The sequence below is a fragment of the Oreochromis niloticus genome, linkage group LG13 (genome assembly GCF_001858045.2).
Source record: "Oreochromis niloticus isolate F11D_XX linkage group LG13, O_niloticus_UMD_NMBU, whole genome shotgun sequence".
Classification (NCBI taxonomy): Eukaryota; Metazoa; Chordata; class Actinopteri; order Cichliformes; family Cichlidae; genus Oreochromis; species Oreochromis niloticus.
Window position 1 is genome coordinate 22,156,546 of NC_031978.2, and position 27,295 is coordinate 22,183,840.

A 27,295-nucleotide genomic window follows, 5' to 3' on the forward strand; every position below is an offset into this window, starting at 1 on the left:
ACTCACAATATTTTCTCGATATGAGAGCCTCATCTGATCATTTCCCACTCATCGCCCAGTCATAAAGAAAAACTGAGGTTAGAATCCTCAATCTAAACACCCAAGCCAGTCTTTAAAGGCCACTATCAGTACCTCCAAGACCATGTTAATGTGAAGACCAGACGGCCTGCCAGTTAAAAGCTTTTAAAGCTAAATGGACCTAAAGGGAATTTTCCAGTGAAGTGTGAGGTAAAGAGGGACAGGTTGAGCAGCTCTGCATTTCTGTGAAAATGGGGTGTAATTGACAAAACCACAGATGCCATTTAACTGTAATTCTGTCCTTCAGTGCTAAGTACTAAGCGCTGAAGAAGCTCGCAATTAGCTCTACGGATTATTTGTGATACGGCAGTGCAATAGCAGGCTTTAATGCAATAAAGAGCAAAACACAAACACATAGCTGTTAAACTAAGAAATATAATTTATTGCATAAAAATTATATTTAGTTACAGGTAAGAAGGCTAGACATTTATTTACAATTAGTACTTTACAGAGATGAAATCATGTCACTGAATCCATTTAGTTTTTAGTTTTAGTTTTTTTTTGTTTGTTTTTGGGTGTTTTTTGTAAAAATGTCTGTCTTCTTGAACAAAGGGTAGTTTTTTTCTCTTTGACGGGAGCACGTTTTGAATCCAGTACAGCTCCAGCATAAATTATCCAGAGATATGGCCAAAGATCCAGCAGACACTCAAAAAATCTGGACAAATAAACACTGTAGTCTACAGCTAGTCAGTCTCTGTAACAAGACTCGAGGAAAGAAAAAACAAAAGTCCTGCAGTGTTCAGGGATCCAAAGTACTGAACAGATTGTGTCCAGGTATTTTCCTCAGGGCAAAGACCCGCAGGGCACGAGGTCATCATGTCAGTCGCTGTGCCACTTTGTTTTCCCACGTGTGCTTTTTTTTTAAGTTAGCAGCTTTCTTGGTCAGTGATCCAATTGTTCTCCGGATGGAGAATCCCCACACAGACTAGCATCACCGAAAAAATGTTAAAACTACTCCTAAACCAATTTAGGATACAAAATCAAAACCCTGTCAATGTCCTGATCTGAAAAAATAGAATCTTACTCTTCCAGGAAACAAAAGAAGTCAAAACGCTTCACTTTTTCTTATGTACTTGCATAGCACTTACAAAGAGAAATGACAGATCTTAAGAATGTGCACATACTGTACGCGCACACCCACCTGCCCACACACATCCACTCTCACATACACACACGGTTCATTCACACAAAACAGTGACATGACTCACTGCTGAGGAGGAGGGATACTGCCTGTGTTTTGGTTCTTGTGGTTGTTTAAGATATGAACACTTTTCTTTTTTTTTGCTTAGAGGGATAAAAAAGACTCAATAACACAGAACTTAAGCAAAGATAATGTTACAGACGAAAGCATTTAAGCTGACGGAACAATAGTGACTATGCAAACAGATTGAGGACCCTGACCACAAAGCAGGCAGATTAAAAGAGTTGAGAGAAGGGAGGCAGAATGAGCTACAGGGCGATGCATGGACATATGGACACATAGATAAGTGGTGGACAGAGAACAGATTGTAACATAACTCCGATGGTGTTGAGGTAAGTTTCACGGTCCCCTTGCTGCCCATTTGATTCAAAGCAAGGCTATTCTATCCTACAATCATGTGCGATCTCGGGAAATGGCCTTCAATTACAGCAAAGCCTCCAAATTACAGCGTACAGCAAATTCATCAGGACACTTGACCCCCCGTCTAATCATGTCTTACAGATTATATTTTACATTTTTTGAATCGATGCACAAGAATAAAAAAACAAAAAATAAACATAGTTTTGTTATTCACAGACATCCACTGTGTCCTAACTCTTCAATTTTGGCGTGCTCTACTAGGATCAAAAAAATAATACACAGCAGATCAGTAGCCTAAACAAGCACAGATGTTAAAACAGGTTCTACATGATCGTAACACCAGTGACAGTGAAAGAAAAAGAAACAGAAAACAAAGAATCCACAAATCTGGACAATAAATTAAAGCGTTCCCCAAAGGAAACTTTTTTTTTGTTGATGTTTTTTTAAGGGATGACCAGAAAGCTCTCCTGCAGTTTATTCTCAAAAGATTGAAGTGTGGCAGAGTGAAAGAGGAATGCAAGGAGAGATGAAAGAGAAACACCCCTGTGAGTCGGAATGATATGCCAAGGCTTTGAGGCGTTTGTTGGTACAGTATAAAGAGTCGGTCTAGTTATTCGCCAATTCTGAAGCAAGCTTCAAAAATTCGCACTTCTATAACATAGGAGAGGCAGCTTTTTTTTTTACGCCCAAAAGATTCGAACCTTGAGGGTTCGATCGTTACACGATTTGTCACCAGTCGAAGCAGTTAGATGAGAAATCCTAGCCTGTCTGCTTTAGAGCCGATTAATGACTGCTCTGCCTGTGTGTGTGTTGGAGTGTGTGTAGCCTGGGGAGGCTGAAGGCAGGTCGGTGCTGCCCGTCCTTCAGCGCACACATGGGGATGACAATGAAGAAACAAAAGTCCTCTGCCATGAGGTGAGGGTGATCTTAAATCATGCACTTTCATGCTGCTACTGAAACACGGGCCATCCCGCGTTAGCGTTTGTGTCGTTGTGCGTGCTTCAGCGTGCTGAATACATGAACGTTTCCATTTTTTCCCAAAGCACTCATATTTGTATATACAAGCGTGGAGCCATTTTCAACATTCAAAGGCAGTCAACACCATGTCTGACAGACGACTTTAGAGCCACTTTATGCCTTGGTACCCTCGGATTGTTTTTTTTTACGTCTCGCAGATGCAACGTTGCTTTGGAGGGCTCAAGCCGAATCGGCTTAGCAGGTGGATGGCACGTATGGGAATATGTTATGGTGGCCATGGAGCTACAGTGGCTGATCTTTTCAGGGCCAGTGAAAAGGGAAATGAGGCAGAGGTAATAAAGTTTATGTGAAGCAACCAAAATGCTCTGTGGGTTTATGATTCGCGCTGGCGTGTGTGCATATTCATTCATAGGCAGGTATTCTCATTGCGGTGGTGGTGAGAGAGAAAAAAAAAAAGTCTCGCTCTCTTGTTTCTTGACCAATCAACAATCCCCATCAGTTGTCATGACAACTAGCACCTCACTTTTGCCCATTTCCTCCAGTGCGGTCGCCAGAGAGACCAAGTCTGCGTCACCTTGGTGACATGCTTCCCATAAGTCCAGCAGAACACCTGTGGGGCTGGGCTTTGTAGCAAAGTAGTTCAAATACCTGGATGGAGGAAAGAAGGCGCAAGTCGTGAGAAGAAAAAGGAGAGAGCAAAAATAGTCCTTCATCACTGATTATCTTTTTCTTTTTTTTTTTGGTCATTACTGGATGATGCACATACTGAAGGAGAAACCTCTGACACTCCAATACTGATACCCAGCTAAGCATCATATTTCAAAGGCAGGGTTAGATAATTAGCAAGATGGATTTTTGTAACATTATATAACACGCATGACTGAATCATATTTTTTAACTTAATATTCAAGCCCAGCTTTTGAGATTCTAATCAGTACGGGCAGATATAACATGACTTTTCACATTCGTCTGTCTAAATTTAATTCACTTAAACCCAATTCTAAACTGACCTCTGAGGCCTCTTTAAATCATCTCATATCAGACAGTGATGAAGACTGCAGCTCCTACAGTCGTTTCAAAATGCAACTCAGGTAACAAACGTGCTTTATCTGACCTGTCAAAGCCCAGACTGCGAGCCAGAAGCCTCCAGTCACATCCTCGAGCGCTGGGTGCATCCAAACTGGCGCAGATTTTCTGGCGGATGGAGTCAGGCAAGCGAAAGGCATAAGGTCCCACTTGAGAGGAAGGTAGGCACGTTCCTCCTGAGGGGAGGGGCGAGTGCGGAGGTAAAGTCTGGAAGAGCAGAGGCGTCGAGAAGCACTGAGACCAACCTTTGTATTGATTGGAGTAACTGTGCAGCTGCATTGCAGCGTTATCTGTGTGTGTGCGTGTGTGCGCAAGCATTTTCTCAGACGTCACCATTACCTCCTGGATGTCAGTGTGCAGCTGGAATATCTGTCCCTCCCCTTCCACCTGCCGGACGCAGATCTTACAGGTGAGCTGCGACACAGCCAGGCTGCCTCTCTCCAGGCTGAAGGTGCAATGCAGGGGTCTCTGACTGCCGCTCCAAATGTGATAAAACGGTATCTCCTGTCACACAGACAAAAGCGGTAAACGGGAAAAGCCAGGAAAAAAAAGGCTCTCTACCACTGTGATTAAAGCGGCCTCTTCCCGAGCAGCACAATCTGGGATCATCTAGAATGCAGTTTCCATTAAAGGTCTGTGCAGTATGCTTTATTTTGATAGTGGGTGTTTCCACCAACTGGGTCTCTGTGCGTTGGAGGATAATTTATTTCTAAATCGCACTGTCCATAAATTAGAAGCACTATCAGATTTTCTGTTTGTTTATTCAGAAACGGTTCAGACTGCAATCTTCCTGCCAAGAGAATGCAGGAGAGACTTTGAGTGTTTACAGCAGTCAAGTATGCTATAACATTTGTAAAATAGCCCTCTTATTGAAGTGAAGCAAGATTACTGTTTTAGCTTGTGTAGTACTGCTCATTATGACAAATTAAAGGAAAAGCCTGAGCCTGAGCACCCCAGTGAGTTGATCTGGTTGTTTTGTTTAGCTGTGGGAGGCATTTTCCTGGTATAATTCAGGCAACTGCACAGTACAAAGTTGGCATGAGCGATCAGCTTCATCCTTAAATGAAACCTTTCTATCCTAGTGGGAGTGGTCGGTCTCTGGATGACAATGTCCCGAACCTTATGGCATGAGAATGATTTAAATTATATGCCATGGTCATCGCTATCATCACTATCATCAGAGCTCAAGCCAACTGAACACCTACGGGAGATTTTGGACTGAGGTTTTAGACAGCTCTCGCCGCCACCATGATCAAAACCCTAAATGAGGGAATATCTTTTTAAAGAACGCTGTTTAATCACTTCAGTAGACTGCCAGAGACTTTTAGAGCCAGTGCTCAGCTGCCCTGCAATTTAAAAAGACACCTTAATTTGTCACTGGTCTGTATCAGATTTTTTAAAGCTTCTGTGTTCTGTTCTCTTCTATTCACGTACAGCCAGACTGGACTGATGGAAGAAACAAGTCATTTCACAAAGAACATGAGTGTGGTGGTGTTTCACACTTAAAACCACAATAATGAAATATCAAAAACAGTTTAGGTCTGTGACATCAAAAACCTAAATGCTGCAAATCAGCAATGCAATGATGTTGATGTGATAAGGTTATTTAAAAATCTGGTGAATATCAGTTGGATTTCAGGCATACATATAATATATGATGCATATTATGTATATATATATGCATATATCTATAACGAGTCTATCTGCTGCATTATGTCACCTGGTACTTGGCCAGAAGTTTGCTTCTCCAGTAAGTGTGGGGAATGTCGTGGATGGACAGTCGCAGATTGTGGTAGCTATCTTTGAAGAGCAGCGGCTTGGGATCTTCCAGCAAAACTCCACCCAGACTCCTCTCCAAATCCAGCACCTCCTGCACAGAAAGCCATAGAAGACGGGCTTAGGGCTTTATTTATTTGGTTTTAGCGCAGGCTCATCCCCTCGCATTGCAAGATCATGCTTTCAAAAGATGCCTAATTAAAATGTGTCCAAATGGAAATGCTCTGAGCTAACAGTTTAAAAGCTGTTTGAACTTTTCCAGCCAGAAATCATGCAGCAGGATGCCAATATACTGCACACGGCGCGCTCATGTTTACTATCCTGGCTGGTCCGACAGAGGGAAAATATTTTTCCACTGAATCGAACGCTCGCTTTGTGTTTGGTACAGTTTTTGTATTTTGCTCTACTATTTTGAGCCGTTGCTTCCTGCGGGACATGAAAACTCAATGTATTGCACCAAATTTAATTTGGAGAAATGAGATGGATCTGCAGAGTTGAAAGGGGATGGTACTCCTCTATCGCCCAGAACCACTATGGAAATAAGCTATATTAACTTTTAATGTTTTTATTCTGTGACATGCTTCAATATAATACACCTTGTCTATGTTATTTTCTATTTATAGTTCATTTAATTTTATTTCTTGCTATGCTTTTTGGTTTTGCATGTCCAAGTCTTATGCAGGATCTTTTGTGTTACATTATTTTTTGCTTCGCATCTCTTCAGAGTCGTGTTATATCTCATTTTTTAGTGACATAATAAACTCAAACAAGGCTATTTTTTTTAGCAGATTTGATGATTATTTATTTATTTTTAAGTTTATACACCTTTGGAAGTGCCACAGTATATGTGTGTGGGTACCATGTTTTGCTAAGGAAATAAAAAAACGTGGAATAAATAAGACCTAATTAATTTTGGAATGTTTTCCAGTATAAGAAAATGCTTCAGGAGAGCAGAAAGACAAATGAATAGAAAGCAGCAACAGAAACAGGAAACTGCAGACAAGCAACGGGGCAAACTGATTAAAGTGCACGCATGGAGACAGCAACATAAACCCACACAGATGCATAAACACGAGAGCAGCACCTTGAGTGCATGTGGGGTGTCATGGATACAGTAGATCCGGAGGCTGTAATCCAGGGAGAGGCATGGTGCGCGGGGGGCGAAGAGAGCCAGCTGCAGGCGCTTGCAGGCAGGCTGTGGAGGGCACGACTGGCCCACAAGGCCGTATGTTCCAAGCTGCTCCATGAGAACATGACAGCACTCCTCCTCCAGCTGCAGGTAGCACGGGGATGACAAAGTCTCCTCCCCTACAGTCAGCACCTCCTGAACGGAGATAAAAGGAGCAATCAGTGACCCTAAAAAGAGCAACAAAAAGAAGGCATTCGTCATTTGATACCAGCGTGAGGCTGTCTCACCTCCCATGCTCCTTGATGCGTTTGCGTTTTCAGTGTGAGAGTCCAGTCAGGTGTTGGCGTGTCTAGCTGGGCACAGTGTGGCAAAGTAAGGACAACGGGGCGATTCAGCAGCATACCAGATGGACCACAGCTCACCACAGGACTGAGTACAGTCTGACTGCCCTCAGAGGGTAACCTGTAAATATCACACACATGCACACGCTTCATTTTTAAAAGAAAATGGCAGATATGTTTGGAACATGCTAACTTAAATCAAACACCCGGAGCTACCCGCCGTGGTGAACCCTTGCGAATAAGGGAGCAGCCGAAGTAGTTTCTACAATTTTAAGTTAAAGGCTGGGACAAGTTGTTGATATTTTTATCCTCAGAAGTAGAAGAAAGTCTTGCAACAAAAAGTTTTCTGATTGAGGTGAGACTAAGGTCTATTCTGCCTTCTATGTGTGAAGCAGATAAGAGAAATAAAGAATTAAGAAACAGAGGGGCACTCACGTTGTTTTGTCCCACTTGTTGATGATGAGGTACATTTCATAGAACTTCCCCTGGGGGATTGTGCCAGGGGGGACCAGCAAACTTACACCTAAAAAAGAGAAGGCGGTCATGATTTATTTTGTCGTGTCTTTTAAAGGTGTCTTCAGTTAACACTAGCTACAAATGGCATCAGCTTTGTACCTGTATTGGGAATAGTGAGGCGTCCTCCTAGATTTCCAAGCGTGGCGCTTGTACTCAACCCAGCCTCTCTGGATAGCGTGTGGGTGTGATACTCTCGCTCTCTGCCCACGGTACCCACCGACTTTAAGCTGAGGATCTCTCCGTCACCTGAGCTTATGTCATTGGGAAGCTCCAGGGAAGAAAGCGTGGAGGAGTTATACACCTTTATTTTCAGGCTGGGCAGGGGGTCCAGCAACGGAGAGGTGGTCATGGGGATTTTGTGGGGGCTGTCGTTGACCCCTTGTTGGAGGGAGAAGAGCGGCCCGCGGAAAGCCCCCGCTGTGGCTGTCAGATCTGGAGGAGCTGAGGGATGTAGAGGGTGAGGGTTATCTGTGGGCACGGGAGAAGAGAGGAGCTTATCACTAGAAATGACACGAGCAGGGCTGAGAGAGCCGAAAGTGACGCCAGTGAAATGGATTAATGTTACTAATTAATATTTGATGGCAAGAGCAAGAGAAAGGACACCATGACGAATGTTTAAAATGTAAAAAATGTAACGCAGTAAAGAATGGAGAGCTGACTGAGAGGAGATAATGGCATAAGAGAATTAATTTATGGGATGATATAAATAGGAACGCGATGATAAAAATGAGCAGGGACAGTGTTTCTATGAAAATAAGAAAAAACAAGAATAGCTGTGGGGGGAAAAAAAGGAATAATGCAAAAAATAATTGAGTGCAAATACCTGCCGACTCATGCGAGGATGCATGCGTGTGGAAACTCACCCTGTCTGGGAGGTTTGTAGTTGCCAGGGTGGAACGCGGTGGTGAGAGCTGATGAAGAATCGGTGATGTCTCCGTGGAGATGTCGGCATCTGCGGCGATATGCGAGCACTCCCACGCACAGTGCCATTATTACGCTCAGCGGCAGGGCCACGAGAACCGTGTAGACTGCTACACCCATACCTGGAGCCAGGGCTGAAAGAGGGACAGAAAGCCAAGACATCATCAAGAGACTCAGATGAAAACACACATTTACATCTGCAAGGGAAAACCATGAGGGAAGGAAGCATAATGTATGGCATATCTGATTTACTACATGCTGTAGAGTAAGCAGAATAAATTAGTCATGGAAGTCTAAGTTAGTGCTGAAAGCATTTGCTGATTAATTCATTAGCCCATCATCAGACTAAAAACAGAGTCTTGAAAATAAAAAATATTTAAAAAATCAGTTTTTCTCTTATATAACTGTAAATCCAATTTGTTTGGGGTTCAATGTATTGAGTGGGGTAAAAAAAACTTTTCTAAAACTCAAGAAATGAGCTCTGGGAAACTGTGATGTAATTAGTAACATCTGTTATTAATAAAAAAATAATCAGATTTATCTGTGTTAAAATAAATCAATTTGTGTTTTCGGCCTTTTTAGATCAGGCATAGCTGAAATACACTGCCCACTTTTTTAGGTACGCCTGTTCAACTGTTCTTTTATGCTAATATTTAATCAGCCAATGGCAGCCATGGCAGCCACTCATTGCATTTAGGCCTGTGGACATGGTGAAGATGAACTGCTGAAGTTCAAACTGAGCCTCAGAATGGGGAAAAAAGGTGATTTAAGTGTGGTATTGTTGTTGACGCCAGAGGTCAGAGGAGAAGGGTCAGGCTGCTTTGAGCTGATAGGAAGGCAACGGCTACTCAAGTAGCCACTTATTTCAACCAAAATTTGCAGAAGAGCATCTCTGAACAACACCATGAACCTTGAAGCAGATGAGCTGCAGCAACAGAAAACCACACTGATACCACTCCAATAAATAACTGAGGTTACAATTCACACAGGCTCACCAAACTTGGGCAATAGAAGACTGAAAAAACACTGCCTAGTCTGACGAGTCTCAGCATGGATCCATGCTGCCTGTATCAGTGGTTTAGGCTGCTGATGGTGGTGTAATGGTGAGGGGGAGATTTTCTTGGGACACTTTGGGGCCCTTAGTAACAACTGAGCATTTTTTTAACACCACAGCCAACTTGAGTATTGTTGCTGACCATGTCTATCCCTTTGTGACCACGATATATATCTCAATATTGAACAGATCTCAGATCTGGTGACAGATCCAGTATAGCTCCTTTGGGATGTGGAGGATCGGGAGATTCACATCATGGATGTGTAGCCAATCTTGTTTAATCTATGCAACAAAGAATTAAAGCAGTTCTGAAGGCAGAAAGGTGTCCAAGCTGGTATTAGTAAGGTGTACCTAATAAAGTGTCTGTTAGTGAGTCTAGCTAGTTCGTTTCATTTCTCTTTAAAACAGCACTGGCACAAATAGCAGACCGACTCAACGCTCTAGTTGCTGCACTTGAATGACCTCCCCAGCATGATTATGATGTAACAGATGGGGCACAAAATACTCAGCCCGCATACCACATGGGCTAAAGTCCTAAGCAGCAGAGGCTTGAGCGCTGCTACCCACCACAGGACCCCTACTGCATTCTATTGCATTTACCCGCTCCCCCTCCCCGTCTATCTCAATTTGCACCGTCAAATCAATTGCCCCCAACCTCTAAAAACCGCCACCTCCCTTAAACATGCTATGAAGCTTCACAGAAAGATGATTCAAGGGTGTATCGACTAGAGTTACGGTCATTTTAGTGATCATCGTACTATTACAGCTCAACATAAACATGTTGTCCAGGAAACAGAAGGAGATCAATAAATATTGAAAAGCTTCAAACAGAAAATACTCCACTGATCTGATATATTAAATCACCATACAGTCCATTATGTGACCAGTAATTGCATTGTCTTTTCAATGATATGATAAAATTGACTGTTTCTGCAGTCTGAGACTTTAATCCCCTGTTATAGTGTTACTTTCCATAAAAAAGATAACAGCGAGCTGCATGCAGTAAGCAGAGGAAAAGAGAGCCCTGGTATCTGAGCATATGCAGATACTCTGAGTATCATTGGTATCAGGGGAGAAAAAGATGGATTTATTCATACCTAGAAAATCAGGCAGCTTAAGCCTCGTAGCTTTCGCTGAAACTTAGAAATGAATTTTTACACGGAGCAAAGCCCGTGGATTTTCTTGCCCATCTGTTCCACTGGAAGTGCATTAAAAATGATGATGATTATGAGGAATGGGACCAATAATTCTTGTGGCTTCGGAGTATTTGTGGACACTTTGTTGTTTTTAAAGACATACTTTAAGATTGCTTCACTCTGGTCTGCCTGTCACTATGCACCATGTGGTCAGTTTAAATATAGAAATCATCCCTGAAAGGCCCATTAATAAACAGCTCCTCCAGGGGGTGTTTGGCCCTAACTTCACCTGTTCCCCACCGAGCTCCCTCCCTCGTCTCCGGCTGGGTGATTGGTTGTGACTGGTCAGCAGGCTCGCCACAGCCAGACCCAAACCAGACACGTGAGGGAGTCGCGCCACAGTAGCAAAGAAGAGAAGACAAGGAGCAAAGTTGGCGGGAGACGAAGAGGAGCAAAAAAAAAAACAAAAAAAAAAAAAGGAAAGGGAGAAGGAGTAGACGGCCTAGATACACACACAGGAGGAGAGAGAGCTAGATGAGAGGCAATTTGGCAAAAGGGACAGGAAGAAGTTAGATAAGGTTGTGATTTGTAGAGAGGACAGAGGGATTATAAGTGTGTTGAGGAGGGGAGAGGAGATAAGGATAGCAGTGCTTGAGGAAAGAAGACAACCAAAGACACTACAGAGCAGCGGTTAGAGCTGAAGAGAGGGTGGAGGATAAGAAAGCCGGAGGCAGGCGGGCTGTGGAAGAGGAGAGCTCCCATGCTCACGTGGCGCGATTGAACCGAATCGGACAGCCGTCCACACTTATTACCAGAAACGGAACAATAGCGAATTAGGTGCATTACTAAGGCTGCTCTCCCCTGAGTCCACATCACATTGAGCTGGAGGAATTACCATCACATCAAATGTAAACTATATCACAGATTAACTGAGAGTCAGACAGAAATCAAGGGCTTTTCTCCAGCGAGCGCTGTGCTTCTACCACACAGCCTATGGATCAAGGAGTCTCAGCTTAGAGGCATGTCATTTTGCTCACTCCATAACAGAGTTGTCATGACGGAGTAGCTCCCGCTGAACCATTCTGGGCAGTATGTGTAATTACACCAGCATTTTGTAATCAGATACTGCTTTTTTTCCTCCCCTTTTACAATCACAACAAGCTTCTATAGAAAAGATGAGACATGCTAGGACTGAGTCAGCTCTGAAACCAATGTTACACTTAGTCAACACACTAGACAAGCGTGGATAACAACACTCATAAGCAGGCTGGACAAGAAGGTGAGGTGTGTCTACGCTGAACGTGATGCAAGCTGACATAAAAGCACGGACAGACAGGCAACACAAAAAGCTGCAGGCATTCAGCCCCATGTGCTAACGCAAGATGTTAGGAGTCCTAACCTGCGTGAGCAGAGACACACGACACACACAACGCAAAAGGCAAGCGGCGTGAAGCGGTGAAAGAGCAAAGTCACGGGAAGGTGGACTTACGATGGCTTGTATGTTCAATAGAAATCTTTTTATCTGTTTGAACAGGAGAAAGAAAAAAAACAAAAGAAGAAAAGAAAAAAAACATAATGTAAAAAATGGGTGGACTGGTTTGTTATGCAAATGAAAGATGCAATAACATAATACAAAGCCAAGACAGGAACGTAAACAATAGCTCAATGTGTGAACATAAAATGCATACTACAGGCAAGAAATGATAAATTCATATAAAAAAACAAACAAACCTCTTTTAGAAATGTGCGAAAATGTGAAGTAAATTTCAGCATAACTGTTTATTTGTGGCACGAGGAAAAATAACATGCTGAATGATATCAGTATCATATGGATGAGGCTGCTTCAGAAAACGAACCAAGACTCTGGCGGTTGTGTGGTACATGACTGACACCATATAGACTGAAACCTGAATGTCATCCTCTTCATCCTATGAGGACAAAAAAACCATCTCCGCTGACGGGAACAATCATTCCTATGATAACACCAGCCTGAATCATCACTAAGTGGTTTGAGGAAATATGGAAACCATCTTTCAGGATTGTGTCGCTGACTAGATCTCAAATCAAATAAGCGTCTCTCCGTGGCATCATCAGAACGCACAAATGGCTTCCCCAGATGCTGCCATTTGTCCAATTGCAATTAGAATCTACCAGGATGCGATGAAGATGAGGGTTTGCGGTGTCTCAGAGCATTTGCACATTTACGACTCGGGGTATTTAGCTGATCCTCGGAGGGATTAACAATGCGTGAGGTAAAGAGTGAGCGTCTGATTTCTGATTAAAGCGTGCGAGGAATGCAAAGAGCTCTAATATCATCAGGTGTGTTTGTGACCATGGGATAATCATACATAATGTGCTGGGAACATGAATAAGTCAGTCAGTAACTTGTAGTTTGCCAAGTGACATATTTACAGATTTTCTACAGCACAGTGCTTCTCATCCTCGCTCCTTGTCAGAGCCACTCGAGTGCTCGTTTTTTTCCCCGATGGCCTCCTTAGAACACCGGCTACGTGCAGCCGGATCGGACAGCGGCGTATTCCGTCTAAAGTGGGTGCTCTGTGGAAGCTTGTTTATGTCAGGACTCGTGTGTGTGGCTGACACGGTTGATGCTCATCATTGCTTTGAGTGTGCATATGATCCCCCCTGCGACACACACACCTTCTTCAACCCCGCTGCACGTGCATTTAGAAGGTTTGTCTGCATGCTTGGGCGTGTTTGCATCTCTGTGTGTGTTTTTTAAGCGTGTGCTCGAATGTATCTCTCTCGCCCTGCCTTTTGTGGATGTGCATCTCTAAGATTCTAATGCGCTGTCAGCTGGATTCCTCCCAGCTCATCACGGGCTGCACATTGGGTGTCAGCGCGAGTCTGACTCACTCTCATATGCTCTTCCCTGTGCTAATTTTTCGACTTGGCTGTGTCATGCTCGCTTCCCACTCCACGCACTCCCTTTGCTTAGATTTGCTCTATCTTTTTCTTTCCCCCCTCTCTCTCTCTCCATCTGTGGTTCTTTAGATGTGGATCAGTTGCCTGCTCTCCTTGTGAACCTGAATTTTTCCTCCTGAAACATCTGTCTGCGATTTCCCTCTCTTTCCCCCCCCTTTTATATCTCTCACCATGTTGCAGTGGCTCAACGCCTCGGGAATACAGTTCCTTACAAAATAGCTTTGAAATACAATACGTCTTATAAAAGTGTGAGCAAAGAAATCGCCGCCTGCGAGATCAATTCAAAAACCGCCTGAAGGAGAAATTATGCTGTTAGGGAAATGACCCCTATGGATACATCAATAACACCATCTTCTATTAACTATAAGCATCAGTGAGTGAATTCAACAGATGGTGGTCTCTATTAAAAGGCAGGGGAGAGTATTAGGTTACATTACATACATGAAGAAATACATATACATATACATAAGCCAAATATTTACCCAGCTTTGATGTTTAACATCCAGTTCCAACATATTGGACACTTACTTCTTGCACATAACCCCTCAGTGCAGTTCTTGCTCTCCATCATGCTGCCACTGCAGTGCTTTCCTCCATTTATGGGTGGGGGGGCTTGGCACTCTCGGCTGCGCCAGTGGGTGCACTCTGTCCCACAGGCGGACCACTTTGCCCACTCAGTCCAACCTCCATCCACTGGAATGAAAACAGAGATGTGAGTCACTTTACAGTAAGCCAACAGCAAAACAGTTTAATCGCTTCGGGTAAAGGGGAGTTGGGCATGCTGTTATAATGCAGTCTGATGCATATGTAATGGCTCGAAGTGCATAATTTAACAATTTTGCACGAAAAAAAACATTCTGTGCTTTGGAGTTAGGGTGGTCTAGACAGGATGTTATGTGACTGTACAACATAGCACTGTGTTCCCAGTGCAGGCACCTCTTAACAGTGAAGCCAGGGCTTTCACAAGAGCAAACACTCCTCTGTCCTCTTTGGAAAAAAGTTATGATGGAGTAAACAGTCGTCTGGTTTTCTCTAAAGGTCAGCCTTCAGTTCACTAACAGGGACCACAACCTCAAATATGATCAGACAACGTTTATTGAAACTGAATGGTGAATGGAGAAAGCAAAGATCTAGGTCTGGTGTCTAACCAGGTACTTAGACTCGATTGCATCAATCGGGCATCCAGTAACACTGGGAGGATTTTTTTTTTTATCATGATTTGTCTTTCAATGAGCATTTTAAACAAATGTGAAGGTCTGCTTTCTTGCATTTGCACAATATCTCTAAAATTAGAAACATCCTGTCTCAGAGTGATGCTGAAAAACTAGTTCAATTCATTAATTAATCTAATTCATTATTGTCAGGCCACTTTAAATGCTCCCTGAAAAGCCTTTGGTTGATCCAAAAAGAAGAGCTTATTTCTCCAATACTGGCTTCTCTTCACTGTTAAATCCTGAATGGACATTAAACTCCTTCTCCTCACATACAAGGTCTCGATGAATCAGGCCCCATCTTATCTTAAATACCTCATAGTACCGTATCACCCCAATAGAGCACTTTCAGATAAATTATCTCATGTTGAGGAACAGAACTGGCAGCTGTTTGTTTGCTTAAAGTCTGAACATTTTAGAAATCAACAAATGAGTATTCTGGTCTTCACCTGGGCATAGCGTGGTGCAAGTTACTCTCTGCACCGGCGGGCCCTCACAGAAGGCTCCTCCGTTCAAAGGGGCCGGATTGGTGCAACTGCGTGTTCGACGCTGCCAGCCGCGCCCACACCGAGCGTTACACTCCGACCACTCCGTCCACGAAGACCAACCTCCGCTCACTGAGACGCACAAAATGAGACAAAGTGAGCAAGTCTGAAAGTTGATACGTGGATGATTTTTAACATTAATGACAATCACTTTATCAACTCTTGCTATTATATTTAACATACATATCAGTGAGTGATGGTCAGGATCACCTCCTGAGGTATATTTACTGAAATCTGTCTACCACACTTACACCAATCAGCTGCAACATTAAAACATCATACTTGATATTGTGTAGGGCCCTGATAGGAGATTAGATTTTTCAAAGCAGCACATTGGCAGTGGATGCTTGGGATCCTGTTGGTTGTAGGGTAAAGCTGTGGTTTTGGTGCATGCTGTGGGTACGCGATTTAAGTATTTCTAGTGTGCATTGTTCAGTCTCCTGCTGGGGGGAGGCTGCTGCAGTTGCAGAAAGTGGAGTTGCTTGGTCTACAGTAATGTTGGTAATAATATTCTTATAATAATAAAAGTAAAAATAATCTAAACGAGTCCAAAGATCAAAGGTTTACCGGCAGAACTTTAAACTTTAAATTTATACATCTACTGAAAAAATTCCACCATTAATAAAGTTCACTCAGTATTAAAGATTTACACAAGAGGGGCTAAAATGTTGCATTTCATTGTTTTTTTCAGTCAGTTATTGCTCAGCATATTGAATCACTAAACCAAAGAACCAAACAGATGATTCTGATAATGGCTACATGTTGTCACAAGTCTCATTCATAACCAACATTTCATAGTATGTATCATTGTATCATTAATGAGGTCTGAGGTGTGGAGGGGGGCGAAATGGATGTGTTACCATAAACAATAAGCGTAGCTGTGCTGCTGCGTCTTTTGGCAACCACATTTCGAGCCACACAGGTGTAGTTAGCCGTGTCCGAAAGTCTGGCCTGCTTGATGATCAGATCGTGATCAATCGTGATCAGAAAATTGGAGTCCTGTGATGGATCAATGACGTCCTCATTTTTCAGCCAGTCAACCTGGAGACAAGCAAGAATAGGCCGACACATACCGCTGAAAATAAAGATGAGGAAACCTCAAAAAGGTTATGAAAGTTATAATTATCCAACATAAAAAATAAATAAAAAAATACAAATCAGCCGCTTCTTACAATGAGTAAATATAGAAAACAAGAAATTAGCTCTCACAGTCTCAGATGCTCGGTGTTATTTTCAGTTTTGACTCAAATTTTTCTTTGGCAGATATTTTTTTTCACATAAAATCAGCAGGTGTGCATGCATAAATATGAGTCATCTCACCACGCACAGAGCCATTCAGTAAACACGGTAAACCTGCAGTGTATCAAGCCATCACAACACAAAGTATTGATCAAAGACGCAGTCAAAATGTGATCGTTTTTGCCAAGCAAAAACACAAATTTGTTTCTTCTCTCGAAAAATGTCTTTCATTCACTTTTATTTTTACTAATTTTTGCCTTTTCAATGGGCAAAAATCCATAACTAACTGATTACAGTAACAAAATTGGTATAATTTTACAATTAAACCAATTTAGAAATTTTAGCTTTGTGCTGTTTTGTGATTGCATACTAAGTGCTTTTATTTTGAAATTTACGTAACGTGCTTTTTATGTCAAAATTCTCCTGTTAATAGGTGTCTAAAAAGAAGAAGACAGCTTTCACAAATGTGGGTAAAATAAGCAATTCAGATACAAGGTTTTACAGTTAGACTTGATTGGTGTTAAAACATGACACAAGCGTATTTCTTTACGTGTTTTAGTGAGTCTTTTATTAATGGTGTCAAAATGTCAGAGTCTCGCCCTTTGCTTTCTTTCCTTTTGTTTTATGCTGTTGCAGATTGCAGAGCATAAATCTGAAATCAAAACAACACAACACAAATAGATTTGAGTTGTTTATTGCTCATCAGAATCAAGAGGAGAAATATGAGTGTGAAAGTGTTAAAAAGGCTACAGAAGAGGAACAAATTAGCCCCCCTATGAAAAATTCATTCTTTTAAAAGTATTTCCAAAGAGCCGTTAAACAGAGCAAGGAATTTTTTAACACAGCTTTTCCAAACATGCGTGTCTTAGTTTAGATGCTTAGAATATTTTACTTTGCACATAAATACAATTTTTATTCAGAAAACACAAAACCTACCAGGGTCAAAATTATTAGCTCTCCCAATGCTAATGGTCAATTGTGCGTCCTTTTTGTTGCATAACAGCCTGCAGTCGTCTCACACACGTCTCCTGACCAATCCCAGCCCATTCTTCTTTGGCCAACATCTCAATCTCGTCCAGATTTCATGGTCTTCTGGCATGGACCTTCAGTTCACTCCACAGATTTTTCACTACGATTCAAGTCAGGGTTTTGTGCAGGTCAGTCAGTAACGTTCACTTTGAGCATTTGGAGGTAGTTCTCTTTGAAAGTTTTCTTTCAAAATCTTCACATATCCATTTTTCTTCCTGATTCCTTCTATCTTGTCAAGATTCTTACTTCCAGTCATACTCAAGCATAATACTGCTACCACCATGTTTCACGATGGGGTCACTGCTCTTTGGGTTGTATGTCTCTCCTTTCTTTCTCCAAACATAAGCAGCGTTTCTGCGGTCAAAGCGCTCTAGTTTCATCTCATGTTCCTCTCGTCACTAAATCATTCACTAGTGTCTTGGCAGTTGTTCTGGGGTCTTTAGACTCATCTCTCACTACTTTTCTTTCCAGAGTCTTTGAAATCTTCTGCTTCCTGCCTCTGCCAGGCTTGTTCTGTACTGTATGGCTCGCTTTGAATTTCATGATCATACTTCTCCCTCCAGTTCTTGACACTTGGAAATGCTGCGATAACTTTGTAAATCCATCTCCTGCTTTGCGAGCATCGACAATTCTTTTTCTTAAGTCTAAACTGATTTCTTTTGTTTTTGCTGTGATGCTTTCTCAAGTGACAGCTCAGACCCTTGCTGACGTTTTTATGCTGTGTGTAAATTGGACGATAACCCTCAGTTTTGTAATATGCCTAAATAAAAAGGTCAGTTTTTCAGGAGGCTAATAATCTTGGCTTTTATCACTTTTTTCTGAAATAATTCTGTTATTGTGTGCAAATAGAGATAATTTGTGCTCTCTAAAGAGAGCTAGTATGTGTAGAAATGTTGTAATGTTGAAAACCCCATGCTCTTAAAAAAAAAAAGCCCTTGGGAAAGTTTTGACAAAGACTTTAAATTTCATAGGGGGTTAAAAATTCGATCCTCATGTGTAGGTGATGAGAGTGGCGGCGGGGAGAAAGGCATTTACCTCGGCAGCAGGCATGCCCTCTGGGGGGCGACACTGCAGCAGCACCTCCTGCTCAAGACGCACCTCCCGCCCCAAAGGCTCCTGTTCAAAGTTTTTTCTCAAGTCTACAGAGGGCGACACACATGCAGTCAGCAGTTAGTGAAGGCTGCCCTGTGACAGCAGAGAGTGACACCCAGTTTATCTCAGCGACACTGCCTGTCACACGCACACACACACACACCAGGCAAAGCCCCAAAAAGCCTCAGTAACTGTGTCATTTTTCCACACTCCAGACTCTCATAAACATGCGACGTGTCAATCACACCGCGCCCCACATTACCACCAGGGACCAAGATGGAGTGTTACGGCAATTTATTTGCATATATACTTAAACTGACGCGTGTGACGAGGAGAAAGTTGGAAACATTTGCCCTTTCGCTGTTTCTCTTCCTCTTGCTCTCTCACTCTGTCTCTCACACGCATACGCGCAGCATGTGTAAACGCGCCGCCTTGATACTGACATGCAATGCGAACGTAGGCGCGGCTGCTCTTGGTGGTGCCAGCTGAGCTCCAGGCCACACACTGGCACCAGTAGTCCTCCAGTCCGAACAGCTCCTCCACCTGGGTCCTCGACACTGAGATGTCCACCTCCCGCACCACCAGGCCTGTGCGGAGTGAGAAAGGGAGAGAGAGAGAGAGAAGAGAGACACAGGAGAGAGCAGGAGGGTGAGAGATTAGTGAGGCAGATTTTTCACAGTGCATATAAATAATGCATTGGCTGCAGGCCAAAAGCAGTTTACGTGCACATAAAATCCTATAGGAGCTAATGGATTATGTAGTTGAAAATGATGTTAGTAATTGAGGATGATGTTTATGTCTGTAAAATACAAGGTGACATTACTGTGTGTGTATGTGTGTGTTTACAGTGTGTGAGCGTGCAGGTCTTGACCTGTGATCTGGTCCAGACTCTCTCTAGTGACGTGATCGTTTTGGTTCACCCACTCTCCGTTACATTTGAAGTAGATTTGGGTGGCGGGTGAAGCACGGCAGCGCAGCTGGACTGGACGGTTCTTCACTATGAAAGCATCCTCGGGTTCTAGCAGGAATTCAGGGAGAGGTTCTGCCGGTGCTGACGGGAAGGAGTCGGGAAGAACCTCGGCCTCGCTGTAGTCGCTGCTCTCTAGAAAAAAAAAGGGGGGGATATAGAAATGATTTACCAACCTGACAAAAGACCAGTGCAGTGAATCTGATCTATGGCAAATCTGTGGCTTATCCTGGTCGCTGACCTCACTGACGAGGAGGTATGGAAAAAGCAAAATGCCAAATTTGCCCATATCACTAACCTATCACACATCAAAAGGGAGAAAATGTGTGTATGACAGCTTATTTTGTGTGCCCCTCTCAAGCTTCGGAGGAAAGCCACTCTGTAAGTGCATTTCAAGAAGACATTTAAGGTGCTGACAGTTTGTACCGTCATGGAAGGAGTACAGTGACATTTTTGCCTCCCTGTATAACCAGCAATCTGGACAAGGCAGACCCCCTGCTCTAGTTTCTCTGGAAGAGTCTGTGCTTCTCAGCTGGAGCAGAGAGCCGCTGACCTTCTGCGGGTCAGTCCTGTTGATCGCACATTATCCCATGACATTTTCGATGTGACACGTCCGTCTTGGAAAAGCTGTCAAAAGCTTTTCCTGGCAGGAAGGACACAGTCTTTCTGACCTCTTTTGTCAGATGCGGTACTCTAATGATGATGAGTAGATCCCAAGCAGTATATCAATGATGTTTATAGCAGAAGACAGATTTGTGTATATGGACTGATAATGCGTGACAAAATGCGTGCTATACAGATAAATAGGAAAAGTTGTGACAGTAGTCAAGATAAATAAAATGGCTTGGACAGCTTCAAGAATATTACAATAATGTATAAAAATAAACCGTGCTGCAACTCATATATTTATTAAATGAAGTGTATCCTTGTGTGCACGAGTGTGTAGGTGCACAGGTGGACTGGAAAAGACCGTGTGACAGCACGGCATGGATATAAGGGTCTGCTTTGAACATGAAAAGTTAGCACCAAAGTAGCACATACATAAAAAAGTGTCGGCATACTTTGAAAGCTGCTATAGGTCAGCATGTGCTACAAATGTTCTCTCTGTTCAGCTACACACAGGTGAGAAATGAAAGGCAAAACAAATAAAAACTGTTGGGACACTCAACAGCTTCGGTGAGTTTTGGCATTTGAGCTACAAGAGCCTCAAACATTTTCCCAAAATATTGTCGTATTTCATTGATGGCGTATGGAAAGCACAGTCTAACACATTTTCCAAAATATTCCAGATCTCTAACTGTATGAGCCATACACTATGATTCATGTCAGCTTAACTCTCACCAAAACATTCAAAGACCCTTTAGATGAGAGCCCCTCGGAGCTCAGTTGCACTGCAATTTAAGCACCACCAGCAAGTAGAAAAACTCTGCAAACGCTCAAAAAACACAATGGCGGTGATTTTGGGAAGACAATAATGTGACAATAAAAGCTGCAAAAGTGACAGAAACTGAGACTTTTGTAAGGATGAAAAAGCTGCAGGTAAAGTGTGTTCTCACCACATGATAATAATCACAATGGTAAATGGACTGGGTCTTATATTTTTTAATTAAATTTTGTACTTCCATTGTCTGTTTTGCATTCATTTGCAGTGTTTTACTATTTGCTTGTGTTTTCTTAAGTTACAGCGTGTTTGACCTCTCAGGGCCTCTGTAGCACTGTCATCTTGGAACAGATCACTACCGTCAGTCTAAAAATGATTCGTCATAGATGACAAGTTATACTGATTTGCAGGGACCCTTCTCTATAAGGGGACAATTTAACCTGAATCGAGGCAGGAAAATAGCCCTCAAAGCATAACAGCCACTGGATCCCCTCATTGTAGAGATGAGGAGTCCAGGTTTTCCTTTAATTTTGCCCCCCTCTATCATACTGGTCCCATCCCTTGCATTTTTGAGTAATACAGGTTCTTATAAATTTTTAATGTGTCTGACTTTACAGCAGAAAACTTGTTTTTACCTGGTTGTAAAAATGATGTGGATTCAATAAGCATTAACGTGAAGAAGATTGACATTTTCTCTAGTCAGGATAATCTAAAAGCTAAAGGCATATCGAACTCGGTGCCCTGTCTTCCCTTCACATGCATGCCTACAGATGAATTCACATATGCGGGAACAGCTCACTGGGAACTGTGCTTTTCCTACACTACAGCCTTACAGCCTCGCAGTTCTCAAATCTCATCCTCTATATTCAGAATGGCTAAAAAAAAAAGACAGAGAGATGCGTGAGCAAATTCAGCTGCTTTTAAACTACGAGATTTAAACAAGGCAGATTTGCAGTGTTCAGTTTTCAAAATGTATCAAGCCTCAACCTGATCAGGTATTCTACAACCAGGGAACAAGAGAAAGTACTTAGAAAGATACCATCTCCTATTTTAGGAAAGTGAGCACTTGCCCACTCTCATCCCACTGTTCCCCTTGACAGATTCTGTCTGAGACATTAGGGAAAGCAAAGCGCAGAGCTCGCAGAGGAAGCAGGAGAGAAAAATTGTAGCAGGATTGAAACCAAGGCCAACGAGGATTTATGGTATTCAGGAGGCTGTACCATCTTCAAGTAAAGTCAAATCTATATGACTACAAAAGGTCTAGCTGAGGTAAAAGTAGAATTACCAACAACTGAGAGCTAGCAGGAGACAAGAAAGGCATCAGCTGCTCAAGGCATTACAGCGATCCAGGATAGATCGCTGTTTTGGAGCATCTTGTTTTTGACTCTTTTCTCTCTCCCACGCAAAAACACTTCATTGTTCCAGTCACTGCAATCACCTGTGACCTTAAACTGAACCCTCACCTTTTAACCCACCCAGACCTCGGCAGTGTACAGTAAAAGCAGAAATGCTGACGGTGATGATGAGCTCAACGTGATCAATAAAGGTTTTCAAATACTTTTTTTCTGTTTCACTGAGCATTAATGCATCGCAAACGATCCAGCTAGCCACCAGTGCAATATTTGTGTCAGTGATGGACACCTTAAAACTAAATTTTACTTTAGTTCAACGAGAGTGGCTTCATTATATTAGATTTTTTTTTTTTAAATGCCAAGGGCGATCCTCAAGGAGTTTTCGAGGAATACAGCGAAACAAATAGAAACACTGGAACAAACACCCACTTGTTTCTTATAGCAGGTGTTCGCACTTTTACGTCACTTACATACGCTCAATTAAGCATGCACAATGCTGAGGATACAAGCAGGTAAACACAAACAATTATGAATAATGGAAGTTAACACATCAGAACGTGATGCTTAACCATGAACATGAATCGCATTCATTGGCATGCCTCTCTCCCTCTCCCTTAGTTCCTCTCTCCCTGCTAAGCTGTCGCCTCCAGTCCCTCAAACTTTGTATTCTCTGTCAATAACCAATTGTGTCGCCCCTCCCCGCCCCACTCCCCCGCTCTTTTCCCTTTGTCCGGCATTGATCGCTCGGTGTTCAAACATCGGCTGAAAACACAGCCTGTCACTCTTCAGGCGCGATGAGAGGGGGCACGGAGAGAGAAGGAGGAAAGGCAGAAAAAGAACGGTTGCAGAAAGACAAACAAAAGAGAGACGGCGGTTCAGCCGGAGACAGAATGGAAGGAGAGCACTGCGTATTTGGATAAACCTCCCTCTCTGCGCCGTGTCTGTGTGTGTGCGTGCGTGTGTGCTCTGAGGCCTGCAGAGAGGCACAGTTTAATTAAAACACTTTTAGATGACAGAGGAAGGAGACGGACAGACAGACAGCCTCTTTTCTCTCCTGCATCTCTGTCTGGGATAATGGAGCTAGGGGTTTAAAGTAGAACCTGTGTTTTTGGGCCAGCATACAAACATCCATCAGAGCTCAGCAGCTGGCAATTTGTGCGGAATGGAGGAGCCTTAAAGACAAGAACTCCTCACCGTGCAGCACAGCAAGTCTTTTATTACTCTAATGACAGACGGCAGACAGCTAGACAGCAAACACAGGCTTCTGGGTATTCCTTTCTAGAGCACACAATTGTGTGAACACATAGGCACAAGTAGACCCAGACACTAGATGACAACCTATAGTTATACGGAGCATTCTCAACCACTCTTATTCATGCATGCTGAACTCATCTGCAAATGAAGGAGTCCCCTCCTTCACGTTTGACTGTGTGGTGAAGTGCAGAGCTTCAGTTCGCCGTAACGCAGAGTTGAAGTGACAGTGGTGGAGCCCGGCTACGCTAGAAGGCAGGACTGCGTGGGAGAAAGACAGAGGGAGTCTGGACGGGGGTGACAGGATGGGAAGACAAGAGAGCTGGCCAAAGACAGGTCAAGAGACACTCAAAGCCAAGTGGTGAGCAGAGAGACAATAAGGCACGCACACACACACACACACACAAATTCACGCACACACACACTGGACAGCTATAATAACTGGCAAGGGAAATGAATCACAGCAATGTCTGTCTTTGTCTAAGCCTGTGAAACTCTCTGTTGTTCTCTCTGCCCTCTCTTTTCTTTTGCTCCTCATTCTCTCTCTCTCTCACACACACACACACACACACACACACACACACACACACACATGAATGACTGTAATTTTCTTAGCCCCAGCGCCTCTAGCCAGAGTGGAGTCTAAAGCGTCTGTACTTTATCATTACCTTTACAGAGTTAGTCATTACTGTCCCCTTCAGTGCCCTCACTATCCCAACACTGCACTCAGAAGTAGGGGAAAAGCAAGCATGAGAGAATAAAGCACAGGAGGAAGAGTACTTTGAAGAGGTCGAGCGACAGAGAAATACTACAAAAGAGACGGGGTTAAGTTGTGTTTGCGAAGATCATGAAGTTTTCCTTTTTTTAATAGAAATAAAACATCTTATGAGTTATATCAGAAACAAACAAACAGCGGCGCAGCATCCCACCGCCTCGCCTCTGCTTTCCACTGGAGTATATGACATGCCAGTGCTTTCCTTCTTGCCCTCCCCTGACTCCAGTCTTCCTCCCCTCTTGCCTCCTGGATTCAAAGCACTTTGCTGTGTCCATTCAACTTCAAATGACATCTTACTTTAATGAAAAATACACATGCAAAGAAAACATGGGCCCAACTACGAAGCACAACCAACCCTAGTGCTGGGTGCTGTACTGGATGCAGCAGCACACCAGCCAGTAATTTCATGCATGATATGAATTTTTCAAATGCTGCTAAACCAGTAAACAGACAAAAATACCCGCTGTGGCTTTTCAGCGTGTTTGAATGTGTTTTATTATTGGCCACCAGGCAGCATATGGAGAAGGAACCTGTAAGAAATGGGCCCCTTGTTACTCATGCTCCTAAACATTTGATGCAAAATATTAATATAAGACATGATTTATTTGTTCTGAAGCTAAATGTCTTCAGCGAGGCAAACATTATCAAGCCGACCAGATAGGACCAAAAGCGACTTGGACGGGAGCTGCGTCTGCTGTTTAAAAGTTTATCAGTTTGAAATAATGTGACTCGTTTTGCTGTCACTTCTGGTCACTCTGCTTGCCTTTGATTGGAGGCGGAGATCAGACCCTACGCACACAATCTCAGGGAAACAGGTGAGGCAAAGATACTCAAGGCTAACAGGTGTTTTTTCTCCCAGCCACGGCTTCATTTGTGGCACAGAGTTTGGAAGAATATGTCTCAAGGCAGCACTTCACAGCTCTGCTGTGGAAACATTAACACTAACGAGCCAGATGTTGACTTTGATTACAAACAGTGGGAACAAGAAGTGGCATTACATCTAACCGAAAAGCACAACAGGCAGCCTGTTAAGGACCGACTTCATAGCCCCGTACGAAATATTACAGGTTTTGTTAACAGAGCCTAAGAGTAGGGGTCGCTGTGGCCCAGGAGGCAGAGCTGATCAACTGCTCGTTGAAAGGTCAGCGGTTTGATCCACAGTACACGCTGAAGTGTCCTGAGGCAGGATATAAATTGCCGCCAATGCATCCGACTCAACGTGTGTGATAGGTAAAAGCACTCGAAGGCACAGGATAAAGTGCAGTGCGAACGTGTGTGTGCGTGTGAATGGGTGATTGTGGCTTTGAGTGCTCGGTAAGAGTAGAGAAGTACTCCATAAGTACTATTCCTGTTTATTGTTTTGGTGGCGGTATTTTGTTTTATTTCCTTTTTATGACAACATAGTTTTTTATTATCTATATACTACTGAAAGAGGAATCAGCCACTGCAAAATGACATATGTAAAAATATGAAAGTGGCAGAATGTTAAAACATATTACATATTTTCACTGTCCGGTTCTACTCAGCCCACTGAGGTCAAACAGCTGTGAGGACAGACGGTCAAATGTGACAACACTGCTTATGACTAAGAAAACAAGGCCAATTAATACAGTGATCAACAGCCATTATGCAACATTGACGATATACATCATCCTCACCCTATCCACCTCATTATCATCATTCTTGAGAGGAAGCCACGGGGTACGAGTTGCACACACTACACAGAGGCAGGTCGAAAGAGACAGAGATTGATGGAGGAAGACAGTCTCTCCTTGCCTTCCTTAAAGGACAATTACATTGAGTGATTGATATTCAGCCTGACCTCATCCTCATCAGCTTGAAAAAAATGGTACAAGAGGAGAGAGAAGAAACCAGGGAGGAGGTAAAAAAGATAAAGTGAAGAGATGTGAAGACTGGAAAGAAGCATGTGTGGAGATTTAGAAGGATCTGATGGAGAATCACTGCACGTGTGAGTGGGGCAGTCACAATGTGTGTGTATTTTGGCGTCAAGCAGGGCACAAGGCGACATGAGTACAGGTTGGAGCGACACAGCATCACTTCTCACATCAACAAAGGCAGACGGAGTGTGAGGAGTCATGCGGTTCACCCATCTGACCGAATACGCACACACTCGCACAAACGCTTACAACATAAGCAGCCCTTTTGAGCGCAGACAGGGGGCAAAATTGGTCATCTTTTAATAGGAAATGTCATTAATTCACCAGTGACTAACAGAGCCGCCATTATTTTCATTTCATCACGAATGCTGTGAGTCGACAGGAGGCAGGAAGCAGAATTTGATTTCCTGCTAAGAGCACCACAGCTCCAACTCAGTGTGCTCTCTCATCAAGTTTTCCAAATGTTGGCCTTGAAAGCTCTTGTTTGGGTATTTTGATACTGCCACCAAGATGTGAACCTGCGGCGGCTTCGCATGTCTCTGCAGCCCGTTTCTTTGTACTCACCATGGTGACTCTCTAACTAACAGACTTCCTCTCTCGCACCAGCAGGCACACGCACTCCCCTTCAGGTGCTTCATGACTACTAGCGGCGACAGCGCGGCTGGTATTGCTTTCACCTTGCGAGCCTTTGTGAGTGTTTGTCATCCTGGCAAAATACGGTCATAGCAATACTATAGCAGAAAATCTATATGTGTTTTAAAGCACTACGGGAGATGTTTGTAGGTTATACGATGTTGTGAACGCAGTTGTGCCTCAGCCATGCAAGAGACAGTAATTTCTTGCAATTTGCATACTGAAATACTCTAAAGTTGGTAAAAAAAGAAAAGAAACCAGTTATATATTGTAATTTGTGCAATTAGCTTCAATCTTTTTAAAGAATCTCTGCAGTCTGCTCTGTTAAACATGGAACTGCCACCTTTCTTTTGTTAAATAATTAGCTAGTAGAGACTGCAAATACTAATTTTTGTCAAATATG

At 43.0% G+C, this 27,295-nt stretch overlaps 1 protein-coding gene across 4 annotated transcripts in view; it reads right to left on the bottom strand.

Moving 5' to 3' along the window:
- Nucleotides 1–439: 439 nt before the first annotated feature.
- unc5b (unc-5 netrin receptor B) overlaps nt 440–27,295 on the bottom strand; it is a 53,480-nt gene continuing 26,624 nt past the window's right edge. The window contains exons 2-17 of one of the 4 annotated variants that reach the window (XM_005473985.4): nt 19,507–19,737; nt 19,079–19,222; nt 18,579–18,682; nt 16,136–16,316; nt 15,180–15,347; nt 14,048–14,212; nt 12,066–12,098; nt 8,329–8,520; nt 7,565–7,933; nt 7,385–7,472; nt 6,896–7,070; nt 6,564–6,803; nt 5,424–5,573; nt 4,043–4,207; nt 3,732–3,910; nt 440–3,265 (exon numbers count right to left, since the gene is read on the bottom strand). In XM_005473985.4, the coding sequence (XP_005474042.1) occupies nt 3,100–3,265; nt 3,732–3,910; nt 4,043–4,207; nt 5,424–5,573; nt 6,564–6,803; nt 6,896–7,070; nt 7,385–7,472; nt 7,565–7,933; nt 8,329–8,520; nt 12,066–12,098; nt 14,048–14,212; nt 15,180–15,347; nt 16,136–16,316; nt 18,579–18,682; nt 19,079–19,222; nt 19,507–19,737 (2,750 nt within the window). In that variant the 3' untranslated portion in view covers nt 440–3,099. Of the gene's footprint in view, nt 3,266–3,731; nt 4,208–5,423; nt 5,574–6,563; nt 6,804–6,895; nt 7,071–7,384; nt 7,473–7,564; nt 7,934–8,328; nt 8,521–12,065; nt 12,099–14,047; nt 14,213–15,179; nt 15,348–16,135; nt 16,317–18,578; nt 18,683–19,078; nt 19,223–19,506; nt 19,738–27,295 lie in introns of all 4 variants that reach the window. The other 3 variants (XM_019366320.2, XM_019366319.2, XM_019366321.2) reach the window with 3 other exon arrangements.